This window comes from Sorex araneus, chromosome 2 (assembly GCF_027595985.1).
Source record: "Sorex araneus isolate mSorAra2 chromosome 2, mSorAra2.pri, whole genome shotgun sequence".
NCBI lineage: Eukaryota > Metazoa > Chordata > Mammalia > Eulipotyphla > Soricidae > Sorex > Sorex araneus.
In genome coordinates this window covers 16,371,967-16,385,549 of record NC_073303.1, presented here as the reverse complement: position 1 = coordinate 16,385,549, position 13,583 = coordinate 16,371,967, and the positions used below count along the sequence as shown (strand labels likewise).

At 46.7% G+C, this 13,583-nt stretch overlaps 1 protein-coding gene across 1 annotated transcript; it reads left to right on the top strand.

Annotated features, from left to right (window-relative positions):
* The first annotated feature begins 1,176 nt into the window (after positions 1–1,176).
* ID4 (inhibitor of DNA binding 4) lies at positions 1,177–4,737 on the top strand. The gene is made up of 3 exons (XM_012933935.2): positions 1,177–2,154; positions 2,477–2,540; positions 3,179–4,737. The coding sequence occupies exons 1-2, from the start codon at positions 1,714–1,716 to the stop codon at positions 2,519–2,521; spliced, it is 486 nt and encodes a 161-aa protein (XP_012789389.2). The 5' UTR covers positions 1,177–1,713; the 3' UTR covers positions 2,522–2,540; positions 3,179–4,737.
* Positions 4,738–13,583: the final 8,846 nt, after the last annotated feature.

Genomic DNA, 13,583 nt, shown 5'->3' with positions numbered 1-13,583 from the left:
AGAGGGAAAAAAAATCCTATCACTCACACACACACACACACACACACACACACACACACACACGAGTCCTTAATTAACAGACTTTTCTGCAGTGTGAGACTCACGCAAGACTCCAGGGACACGAAGTGTGAATTTTAATGCTTTGTTGCAAAAGAAGGCGATTCTGGACATTCTCAGCGTTTTATTGGAAGCGGGGTATGAAGACTAATACGTGAAGCGGTGCATTAATGCCCTACATTAAATTACAGGTATGAATGTTACATAAAACGGATGAATATTATATGTCAGGATGGAATTTTAAATACTCCGTGCCCATGCATTTTTAATATTTGCGTGCTCTAATTTAATGCTCGAGGCGATTGCATTTTTCCTTGAGCCCACTCTTGCACCCCGATGGGTCAAAGAAAAACCCCACTACCTTTTTATTTTATTTAGGTGGCCCTTCACCCAAAATATCAGCAATTCGTCTCTCTTTTACTAAGCTATGATGTTGTTGTTGTTTTTTTCTTTTATAAAGAAAAGGAAAGAAAACGGAAAGGCTACCCTACACATTCCATCCCATCGTGATGGATTCGGCAATTGTGACAAGGCGAATAAAAGAAACAGACGCGGGGAAATGCAGACCAGAACGAATGTGCCTTCCAGAACCGCGTCCCTCTTGGGCACTGGAATCCCAGGGGCGGAGTGCTGGGCGGTGGAGGGTCCTCGGGCAGGCGCCGCGCTCTTAGCAGTAGCGGAGCATCCTCCAATGCTGGACCCCCGCGCCCTCTCGACAGCCAACGCCGCCGGGAGTGAATTCCAGCCGCGCATTCCCGCAGTTCTTCGCAGGAACTTCTCCCTCTCTTTCCCCCCCCTCCCTAGGGCGCACGCCCCGAGCCCGGCCTGACTCCCACCCGGCTCCCTTTTTCTCAGCGCCCCGACCCACAGCGTTGACGGCATGGAGCGCGCTGCCCATTGGCCCGAGCGGCATTCCCTGAGGTGGCACCGTCCTCCTGATTGGCTGCCGGCCCCGGCGCTCCCCGCCCCCCCGCCCCTCCGTGGCCCGGCTCCCCGCCCCCGCCGGCCCCGCCCGGAGCCCCCGCCCGCGCGCCCGGCCGGGCTGCGCTCGGCTCGGCGCGGCGACCCGGCCGGCGCGCTGGCTCCGCCCCAGGGGCGCGCGGCGGCATAAATACAGCTGCGCGGCGGGCCGGGCGCGAGCGGCGAGGAGGCGCGGCTGCGAGTCGGGGCCGGGAGTCGGGGAAGCCGCGGGGCTAGGGGGCGCGCGGCGGCGGCGGCGGCGGGGCTGTCGAGTCCGAGCTCCGAAGGGAGCGCCTGGAGAACCCGCCGGGTTTTGCTTTCTTTCTTTCTTTTTTGGTTTTTTTTTTCCTTCTAGGGCTTTTAAATTTTTTCTTTTCTTTTCCCTCTTCTTTTTTCTTTCTTTCCGCTCCGCTCCCCTTCTTTGCCTTTCGGTCCCGACCGGCTGTCGCCCCGCCGAGCAGCGATCGCCTCCTCGCCACCCTGTGCCCAAGCCCCGGAGCCCGGCCTCCGGTCAATTGTTGCGAGCGGGATCGCGGTGCCCACCCCGAGCGCGCCCGATCCGCAGGCGCAAGGGGAGCGGAGCCGGCGGTGGGCGCGGGCTCGGAGCGTGCCTGCCTGCCTGCCTGCCTGCCTGCCTGCCTCCCTCGCTCGCTCGCCCGGGCGGCTCGGCGGGCACCGGGTGCCAGGGCGCGCGCGATGAAGGCGGTGAGCCCCGTGCGCCCCTCGGGCCGCAAGGCGCCGTCGGGGTGCGGCGGCGGGGAGCTGGCGCTGCGCTGCCTGGCCGAGCACGGCCACAGCCTGGGCGGCTCGGCGGCCGCGGCGGCGGCGGCGGCGGCGGCGCGCTGCAAGGCGGCCGAGGCGGCGGCCGACGAGCCGGCGCTGTGCCTGCAGTGCGATATGAACGACTGCTACAGCCGCCTGCGGAGGCTCGTGCCCACCATCCCGCCCAACAAGAAAGTCAGCAAAGTGGAGATCCTGCAGCACGTTATCGACTACATCCTGGACCTGCAGCTGGCGCTGGAGACGCACCCGGCTCTGCTGAGACAGCCGCCGCCGCCCGCGCCACCGCACCACCCTGCCGGGACCTGTCCGGCCGCGCCGCCGCGGACCCCGCTCACGGCGCTCAACACCGACCCGGTGAGCCGGCGGCGGCGGCGGCGTGCGGGCATCGGGCCCTCCTCGGGGGGACCCCGGGGGCCGCCGAGGATGACAGCCGCGCCCCCTCCCTTCTTCGGGGTGGGCGCGCGGGGGGCCCCGCGCGGGTGTCGGGGAGGGGGGCGGCGGTGCGGGTGGGAGGTGGACGCCCGGGGCTACACCCCGGCTGGGGCGCGCCTCCTGCGTTGTCAAGTGCCCCGGGGCCGGCAGGAAAGGGGGCGTCGGCGCGGGGGACCGGGGCGCGCGGGGGAGCGCGTCGTGGGCGCCGGCTAACCTTGCGCTCGCGGTTCCGTTGCTGTTCCAGGCCGGCGCGGTGAACAAGCAGGGCGACAGCATTCTGTGCCGCTGAGCCGCGCTGCGCTGTCCAGGTGAGCGCACCCTGCCCAGGCCGACGGGGGATGGGGGGATGTGGGGGGGAAAGGGGGGCTCTCCGATCGGCTAAGACAACCAGCCCCGGGGGATGGGGTGGGGTGGAGGGGCTTCCGGTGCCAGGCCCCGCCGGGGGTCTTTGCCCCCCCGTGTCCCCGCAGCAAAGTCGCCAGAAAGGAGGTCACCCACCCACCCCCGCTCCTTTCCTGCCACCCAGCGAGCCAGCGAACCGGGACTTCACTTTCTTAATTCGGGGCGCGCTCCCCCACTCTGGGGTACGATCCGCCGTCCCGGTGGCTCCCCTAGTGACCAGCGGGCACCTCCTCACCACCACCGTGGACGTGGAAAGTGCGAGATGGCCCTGAGCAATCTGACACCCGCTTAGGATGCAAGGGCGGAGATGGGGGTTGGCAAGGGATGGGGGGAGACAGGGCCCGGGAAGGGGTTCCCCTCTCCCGGATTCCAAGGGACCCGCAGCTGCCTCCCCGGCGCCCGGCGGCCCCGGGCTGCGGGTGTTGTCTGACCTGGTGGTTTGTTTTGGGTTGTTGATCAAGCATGTCTTGAGTTTGGTTGGTGGCGCCAGTCGGTCTGCAGCGGGAAGGTTCACACACCCCCTCTATTCATTCCTCTTCCACAGGTGTGCGGCCGCCTGAGCCCGAGCCAGGAGCACTAGAGAGGGAGGGGGAAGAGCAGAAGTTAGAGAAAAGCCACCGGAGGGAAGGAAAAAAACAAAACAAAACAAAACAAAAAAACCCCACACACCTTCAGAGCCTAGACATGTTGCGCTCGTCATTCCAAGAGAGAAGGAAAGAAAAATTTTAAAAAACGCTCATCCTTTATTTTTTAAATTTTCCTTTTCCTTTGCACGTTTCATCCACCTTCTACATAACTCTTTGTCTCTTCATTTTTATAACCGCTGTGAATTGTACATTTCTGTGTTCTTGGGAGGTGCAGTTAAACTTTTAAGCTTAAGTGAGACAGGACTGATGATGTATAGACGATCAAGAGTAAATTCCGACTTTAGAAGCCTCTACTCAGTGACCAAGGAGCTCAGATTTTGTTTGGAAGCTTTACTAATATACCAGAGCAATGTAGATATTTTTTTTTTCTCCTCACATCTATTGTTTAAAATAGATGATTATAACGGAGCAGGGGACTTTCTTCTCCTTGCAAGAATGTTACATATTGTATAGATAACTGAGTGACATTTCATACCATGTATATATAGAGAGAGATGTTCTATAAGTGTGAGAAAGTATATGCTTTAATAGACTACTGTAATTATAAGATATTTTGAATTAAATATTTTTTGTAAATATTATGTGTGTGTTTTTTTTAATCTATGGGAATATTTCTGTTGAAAAATTATTTTTCAGCTCAATTGCAGAGCTCTTGGTACCTGGAATGTCTTTTCTGTTTGCCTTGGCTTTTAATTTGTTTTTGTTTTGCTCACTGTCTGTGTAGTGACAGTGTTAGCTAGTGATCCTGCATGCCTGCATGAGATGCTTAATCACAAAATAAACTTGTTCTGAGTCCATTCAAATGTGTTTTTTTTTAAAAAAAAAAAAAAACCTAGATGGAAAATCTCTGTATTTGGAGCATACATATTGGAAATATACTTTATCTAATTTTAAGTACAGGGTTTGACAGTGTAATCTATAAAGTGTGTTTTTGATTTTCTAATTGAGATCAAGATGGATTCTGAGTGATTTTGCCTATGGGATGGGGAAATGCTTGGATCTTTAAGGAGTTTATGAAATGTTTAATCAAAGTGAAAAAGATAGTTCTCATTCTTCATTTTACACAAAAGCTTAATGTCAGTAAGTTTCCTGTCTGTATAGATTCTTTAAATCATAGAAATGAAAAAAAAAATGTTCTCTGCTTGCTACCAAAGGACAAACTCTTGGAAATGAACACTTTTTTGCTTTCCTTCCTCCAAAGAATAGTAACAGGCAACAGTGGGAGAGAAAAATAAGACGGCATAGTGACGAATCTTTCAAGCAGGCATAAAAGTCGATCTTCAAACCTAAAACTTAAGTAGACCAAAAATTCTGATGACTGCATCTAGATTATTTTTTTATAAAAATGATTTTCACTATAGCTATGCTAGTTACCGCTAAACTACTGTCCAATCTCTTGTGATGTGTACCTTTTCCATGTGAATATTAAAGTAGATTTATCTGTCTTGTACTGTGATTTCTGGTCTCATTTCTTTCAAAACCTTGTACTTATTTTTTCAAGACTCTTTTCTCTTTAAGAAGGCTAGTATTTTCCAGGTTAGCTAGGAAGACCACGGGGCTTGCAAACATGCATTTAATGTCATTGGGTCTCTCCACATGAGTTAGATGGAATTTTTAGAGTGAGAATTAAGTAGGATTTAATTGGGTGCTTTGTAAATAGTTAGTCAACTGTGTGTGTAACCTGGTCTGTTTGATTTTTAAAAGGAAAGGATTTGTTTCAGATCATTCAAGAATAAAAGTATAGACTCCGGGGACTTTTTATAAGGTCAAAGTCAAATATTTATATGAATATGAAATATGATGGCCCCTAGTACTTGAAGTGACAATGTCTCAATAGAAGCAAAGTTAAGACTAGTAGACTCCAATAAATTGCAAGCTTAAAAATCAGTGCTTCTTCCAGCATTACCCTCTCAGCTCTGACATTTTACTGATCCTAAGTATTTTTAGAATGCTGCGTATTTGGTGTTGAACCTTATAAAGTCAAAGGACTGCTTGTTTAGATGAGGTTTATTTCTATTTTTGAGATTATTCATTCTTGTCACACTTCAGGAGGAAAGCACAAGGACACTGCTGGAATTTCCAATCGGAAGAATTCTAACCATTATATTCTTTGTGATTAAAAGGGGGACAATCCCTGCTTTTTATTTGGCCGTTCAATTTCAGTGGGAAGCCAGTCCCGCAGGAACCCCTGGGCAGGCTCTTCACGGGCCTCACAGCCAAACCCCAAGCCTTGAGGGACAGAGTGAATTTAACCTGGTAGATAACAAACTGCCCCCGAAAACAGAATCGATGATTTTGTTTTTGTGAAGGTAGATGTTGATCCTTAGCGGATTTTTTTTTTTTTTATCAAATTTGGGGCACGGGGTGGGGGGTGGGGGTTAAAAAGTATGTAGCGGGGAAGAAATAAAAATGTTCAAGATAATGCGTTGTAGAGAGTTGGCATTTTTCCTCGGTCATTCACACAGCATTTGATGTCTCTAAAGAAAACTCTCTGATGTCTCTAAAAGAAATCATAGGCACTTGTAGGAGATATTCTATTAAGATGTTGGCTGTGCCCTAAGTAGGCAACCAGATAACAAAAACATTTGAGTCACTTATCTAGGTAGTTCCAATTATTCAGATATTTGGTTGACGAAAGGAGGGAAATATCCTGACGACTGTCATGTAATCTGTCCACTTTTCATTATATAGGCACAATTGGAGTCAGAATTATTTAAAACCTTCATAGGAAAAAAAGAACAGATAATATAGCCTAGAGAGGCTGTTTTTAATAAGGTTATAAAGTACTGACTGTCTCAAGCAAGACCCAATTCAAGGAAAGGGGGAAAACACTCTTTTCTTTGAAAGAAATAGATTCCCCCAATACTGTATAAAATCTTTCTCATGTGTTGTCCAGTTTTAACTGAATTCTTAAAACTTTCTAAAATTTTGACTGGCCAGAGAGATCCATGGTCTCCTCTGCCTTCTAGAACAATAAATCTTCGCTGAGCGAAAAAGGCTTCTGAAGTTTGTGGCTTTTAATTGACTTCTCCTGAGTTATGCAATTTTTCATTATCAGGAATGGGGCTCTTGATGGATCACCTCAATTATTTACAGGATTTCTTACCATGTGATGAAAAATGTGGCTTAAAATGGTGATAGGAACAGAAAGGAAATGTGGGAATGTGAAAGAAAGTTGTTGGCTGTTCTGGGGTCTGTTGGCCTGGGATAAGAAGCTCTGATCTTCAAGAAGGCAGCGGAATAATATCAGGAAAACTAGGACCCTTCCCTGCCACCAAATATGCACACACACAGTAAATGACATAGAACTTATAGACATAGAACTTATTTTACATAGTACACAGCAAAATAAAAGGGTCGGTCTCTGCCTTGCTTGCTGGTCCCTTTTAAATATAATACACACATATACATATACATATACATATATGTGTGTATGCATATACATATATTTATATATGTCAATATATATATGTCAATCAGCACAGGTGGACCTGGGGTTTAAACAAGACTAAACTTTAAAAACCTTAAACCCTCCGGGTTTGTAGGAAGGAAAACCTCTTACTGCTTTGTAAGTCCAGGGAATTAATTTACCCTCCCCAGAATTAGTCTTACCGGGGCTACCCTCAGTAGGCATTCTTTGGATCCTGATGATTTCTTTCTATTCCCACTCATGGCATTTTGCTTAAATATTCATTATATGAATTAGAACCATTGCCCAGAAGGTAGTCATTTTACTCGGAGTTCTACTTTGAGCCTTGATATCATGGAGACTTGAAAGAGAAAACTCTTACAAAAGGGAACTTGTTTGTTCTAGGGAGAGGAACTTCAGACATTGCTGCTTTATAGAAAATCCTATCTATTTTCAAGGAATTATTTTAAGTGTGTTTGTGTTCAAGTGCCTCCTTCATCTGGATTCTGAGCTAACTTACTTTTTTAAAGTTTCCCCATAGTGCTGAAACACAGGTGAAGGATGTTGCCAAAGGTTTTCTGTACTCACTAAAGCACAGGACTTGGAAGGGAGGTTGAGTTTCCCCAATAAATTCACACATGGGACAGCAAAAGAGAATCATAATAGAGACATTAATTTGAAAAGTCTCTTTGAGTCCACAAAAGAATAACCACATCAGTTTCTGAAGAAAGAACAAAATGTGTTCCCTGTATTCCATTGGCTAAAAATGGGACTAAAGAGCATTGAAACTTAAAATGTTTTTAAAAAGAGACCCTTGGCCAATTTTCTCTGAGTTCACTTGCATCTGGATTTTCTCCAATAAGGAACCTCAAGCTTTAAAAAAGGAATTTTCTAAGAAGTTATATAACTAGTGACCAAATATGCAAATTCCTGGTGAAACAAAACACCATCATTTGTTCTAAATGATTGCTGATCAATTCTTTATTACACAAGTGCACATCAACATTTTAAATGCACATAGTAAACTAATTTTTTTCTTTGATTCTAATGTTTGATTTCCAAAAGAAAATGTTTTAGACCTCTATGTTCTTCATGCAAATTTGCATATTTTAGAATCTTCCTTAAATGTTTGCTAAAATAGTTCTTGAATATTTAAAGTTTTTTCTCTGAAATATTAATATCTCCTTTCATTGGCTTTTGAAGAAAGACTGGAGTTGTATGGCTGTAGGTATTTACTGAAAATCATCAGCATAAAAGAAAATATTGTATATCTGACAATAGAAAGTCATTTTCTCTTCACTTTAACTCGTGATTGGAAATTTCCGTAAAGAAGCACTCTCCAATTATTTTTGTCTACTATAAGTCAAAATATATTGACTATTGTAAGTCAAAATATGTTAAGTTTCAGCAATAGTAGGAAAGAAAATAAAGAATAGCTATAGTAATTGACATGTTTATCATATCTTCAGAACTTGGTTCAATTTCATTATCAATTTGAAGCAAACAGAAAGGGCAATGTTTTTGTAAAATATTAGAGGAAGCCCAAGAAATAGACACAGTTGCAGACACAAATTTCTATAGTCATACTTCCCAGAAACGTGTCTCTCAACTCTTGAAAGTAAGTTTGTGATTCTCGCTAAAGCTAAGTGGGCTCCTTTGGTGAAAGGTTTGCCATGATATTTCTTTGCAAGTTGTATGGTGCCTACCCAGGGTCCTTATAGTATAGACGCTGAACTGAATTAAGGAGGTCCCTTTCATAGATTCTCTTTTCGGGGCTCTTGGGCACTGTGTCCTGTTTCATCTACATGGATGAAATGGATCACGAGCGAGTGTCAGACCAATCTCCCTAATTGTGCTCTCTTCACCCCTGCATCTGACTTGTAGATTGGCACAAGGATTTCCCCACCTGCCATTCTTCGTGGATTTCTCATTGTTAGTAGAAACTGCTATAATGAAGTACCATAGGCTTAAAGCGATCATCCCTACAGCATGTAATGCTCACAGTTCTGGAATTGGGACGCTCAAGATCAGGTGCTGGCCCATTGGTTTCTTAGACATTATTGCCACCGTCAGCTGAATTTAGCAATGTGCAGGCATCCTTCAGATCCTTCAGATCTCTGGGTCACATCTTGTCCCTAGAGCTGTGCATTCCAAATCAGACAGAACCCAGAGCTAAGCCGGGTTCTTTTCCTGCCCCAAAGACTTGGATGAAAGGATCCTTCCAAATATCAGATCCCACCTTCCCTTTCTCTCCTCCACTGTTCCCTGCCTTGAAACACACCTGCCAAGCCTCCCCATACCTAAAGGACTGGTCCTATATGTGCTAGATGGCAAAGCATGCTTCGCTTGGCCAGAAAATGATTGATGTTCTTCTGAGAGTAAAGGAAGTCGGCAGCTTCAGGGAATGTGGGGGTGCAGAGAGGGGTGTTTGTCCTGGCAGCCAAACCAGCTGAGTGTCAACAGGCCCATCTGTGAATCAGGCTTTAACCAGAATGACAAGCTTTTCCAAGCTTTCTTTGCACGTAGTGTCACCTCAGCCTGGGTCCTCTGATGGTTTTCTCCCAGGCTGTTGTCAAACTGCTCATCTTCCTGCAAGACTCAGTGGTCACCTCTAGTATCAGAGTTATAAGATGCCTTTTCTTCTGCAGTCCCAAATAGCTACCACCACCCCCACACTGGTGTTTAATTGTGTCCACATTTCTGTGTTCCTCATAGGTCCCTGACCCGCCAGGGAGTCTAGAGCACAAAGTACTAGAAGAACATTCCCGTACTGGTCCGTGCCAACAAATCTAGCAAACTCTTAGCAACTTGAAATTGCTGTGGAGAGATTTTTTTTTTTTTCATTATCTGGTAAAGCCTTCGGCTGCCCTTAGAACACGAAAAATAGATACGCTGTGTGCTCTCGGGAATGAGGGAGTGTGAACAGCCTTGGGCAAAGAGTGTTGGAAGACAGATTGAGCAAAGGAAAAGAGAGATGGAGCCGATTTTGTCTCCTGAGGAAAGAAAGTAACATCACTGACCCAAATTGGAAGAAAGAAACAAAGACACTCAGTGCCTGGGGTGAGAAGTGGGGAGCAAGGGGAGATGACTCTATTAGTGTCAGCTGTGACTGGGTGGAAGCAACCGCAGCTGGCAGAGTCCCCTCCGGTAAAGGGTACGATCCGTTACCTGTATGAGTGCCTTGGGCCTCTATTCTCTTCAGTTGTGCAAAGGGCCAATGGCCAGGTTCATCACAATAAATGCAGTGAATCCTAGAGTCTCTTGAAAGGACAGGTTTGCGAAAGGATGGGGAAGATAACACAGATGGAAAATGCATCATCCTCCCTAAAACCTGGGGCCTTGGCTTGGTGTGACTAGAAAGCTGGGATGTGGGATCATGAGAGATAGTGCAATGGATGAGGCGCCTTGCCTTGCATGCTGCCAGCCTGGGTTTGAGCTCCGAAATTGCATGGGCTTCCCCTAACACCGCCAGGAATGAATGAAGTTTCTGCACAAACTCAGGAGTAAGCCTTGAATGTCATCCGTGTGGCCCCCAAACTAAGAGGTGGAGGGGAGGGAATTTGGAATATGTTTTGTACTGCTGCTCCTTTCATTTCCCAGCACAGATGGGCCATCGAAGACCAAAAGGGAAAGGGGGGGTGCCATCGGGCATTGGACCTGGATTTTTCCATCTCTAATCCAGGGCCACTCAGTTCAGTCTGGACGGAATCCATCCCAGGCCACTTGAAAGTGGGTTATCTCGCTCTGTGTTCTAATCTACAACTTGCCCCGTGGTTCTTTCCTAAGAATGAGGGGTTCCAATCGTAAGCAAATACTTGTTGAATGTAGGACTGATCTGGCTGCCCTTTCAAAGAGCCAACAGAGGTAAAGCACTTTTACAAGAAACATTTCAGAGTCCCTGAGCAAGGGACCGTCAGGCCCAGCCGAAAACCGTGTGCTTCTTAGAGCTCTGAATTCAGGCTCCTTCCGAGGCACCAAGGAACTGTTCAAAGTTCCAACGATCTTACCTGTAAAATGATTATAGAGAACATATGACCGAGTGCAGAATGATTTAAAAATTGTCAAAATGAACACACAAAAAAAGTTGTATATATATTTTTAGCTTGGGGGGGGGCATTTTACCTAGGGATGTCCAGAGACTACTCAAGTCTTTGTGATAGGGGGTGGGGTGTTGCACATGGTACTCCGGAGATCATGCAGTACCAGGGATCCAACCCACACCTCCAGTGTACAAAACGTACCGCCCAGTCTGTTGAACTAGCATTCTGTTTTAATCTTGTTAAACTGTCCAGTAGGGAAAGGGAAGTCGACGGTAGGTGCTGCATGCAAAGAACAGCATTGATGTGTGAGATTGTGGGATGAGAGAGAATCTCTGGCTGGGCTGCTGTACCTTTGGTTTTCATTGCCATCTTTCTGTGAAAATAATATTTTGATCAATAATCAAAATAAAATTTATCACCTACTTTGCTTTGCCAATCTCATTATAGCTTATGTCTTTTGTGGGGGGGGGGGTCGTCAAGGTCCAGACCCCACAGTGTTTAGTGTTTACATTTAATTCTGTGGTCAGGAATCAGTCCCGGGCCTGGAGCAATAGCACAGTGGGTAGGACGTTTGCCTTGCATGCGGCCGGCCTGGGTTCGATTCCCAGCATCCCATATGGTCCTCTGAGCACCGCCAGGGGTGATTCCTGAGTGCAGAGTCAGGAGTGACCCCTATGCATTGCCAGGTGTGACCCATAAAGCAAAAAAAAAAAAAAGGAATCAGTCCCAGTAGTGCTCAGGGGACCGTATGGAGTGATGGGGATCAAACCCCGTTCCATAGCATGCAACACAGCGCCTTACCTACTGCACTATCTACCTGGCACCTCTATCTTAAAATCTGTAAGGAAAGGCCTACAAGCAAGAGAACACTAGATTTGTGAGATTTAGGCAGGTGGGATGAGGGTGTAGCTACACTCAACGGTAGTCCTGGATCTGTGCTCAGGTAACACTCTTGGCAGTGCTCAGGGAACATATGTGGTACCAAGATCAAACTGGGGTAGCCTACATAGGCAGGTGCCTAAATCTCATACTCTCTCTCTCTTGCCCAAGGAAAGGACACTTCTCTCTTCTTCTATGCCACCTAGTTCCTTATATTTTCTCATTACAGCCATTAATGACCTGTAGAATATTTGAGCAGTCTACTTGTGCAGGCAGCAGTAAAAATATTGGTTGGGGGGGGCAGCAAGATAGTATTGGATAGTGGATAGGATAGTGTGCTTGCCTTGCACATGGAAAACCTGGATTCAATCCCAGTCACCCTGTATAGTCCCCCAAGCTCCAATAGGACTGATCCCTAAGTGCAGAGCCAGGAGAAAGCTCTAAATTCCAGAGGGTGTGGCTCAAAAACAAAACAAAACTCTAATCCACTAGGTTAAGAGATTACCTACAACCTGTCATAGAAAAGAGTCTACTTGAACTTCATTCCTCTCTTATGTTTCCCTTTGGAGGGCCCATATTCATGGCTCTCAAATGCTAAAATACTGCATGTGTGCGAAATTGGAGTGTGCTACCTTTGTACTTTAATTTTCTACTGAATATTTCTTCTTGGTAAAGTTGTATCTAACTTGTGTGAATTTAAAAGCAATGAAGAAACTCAAGGACCTTAAAATGCACTTGGCCTTTACAAGTTTTCCAAAGTTGGGGCCAGAGAGATAGCAGAGTTACAGAGGGAAACCCTGTTTCATTCCTGGCACCACAAATACATATAGTTTCCTGAGCAGGAGAAAGGCCTGCCATTGCCCCATGTGATCTAACACCCTTTCCCATCCTTTACCCCTACCACCGTCCTCATTCTTTCTAAATTGAATAACATCATCAGTGGAAACACAGTAAGTCTTTGGAATTCAGTTCTGAGCTCTGCCGTTTACTGTGTGACTTTGGGCAAAGCGCTTGATTTCTCTGGGCTATTTATATAATTACTTGGGTTTGTTTTTTTTTTTTTGGGGGGGGAGGGCAAACCTGGCAATGCTCAGGAGCTACTCCTGGCTTAGTGCTTGGGGTAGCACCCAGTAGTGCTTAGAGCACTGCATGATGCCAAGGATCCAACTACGGGCTCAGCATGAAAAGCAGGTACTCCAGTCCTTTGAGTCATTTCCCCAGCACTTTATTAAGAGGGATACTTAGCAATGAGTCTCTGTGAATCATTTCTGCAAAGCCTCTAACAGTGCCAGTCCTGTGAGTTATTTAGCATATGCTACTCCCTTTTCCCCTCCCTCCCCCTCTATACACTCAAGTAACGTAAAATTGTGGTTGGCCCTTTCAAATAGAAAAACACACTTAATAAGAACAGAGGAGCTTGTGTGCAGCCACCAGGAAGTATGCATTTGCATCCTCAATATGAAGAAGACATATTCCAAAAATGCAAGATTTCCGGGAGGCCAAGATTTTAAATCACCGGTGTGCAGAAATGACTCTTTCGCTCCTGGGCGACCAGAGAGACTCGGGCATAGAGCAGTATTCGGTGACACACAAAGAAGGAACTGAGGAAAGATGGAGTCTAAGGAGTAAGAAAAATCCACCGTGTCAAGGCAGAGGAACGCAGAGGATGAGTTACCGGAAATTAAAACGGGGCTCCTATAGCTGTTGATTTTGCTGTTAACATGCTCAGGCGGAATGCTTGTTTGCTTTTTGATCTATTTTCTGATAGATAGCTAAGTGCTACAGGACTGAGATACAGATGCTGAGCCTGGGAGCAAAGGGGGGCGTGGGGGGCAGGGTGGGGGGAAACACTTGCAGCCAGATTCAGATTCACTCTCAGACAATATTTGTCTGCTGGGGAAGCAATTTTTGAAAAGCAAAGGCATAACTCTGGAAGAGCACATCATACTCCAACACTAGTATTCCCGAGACAAA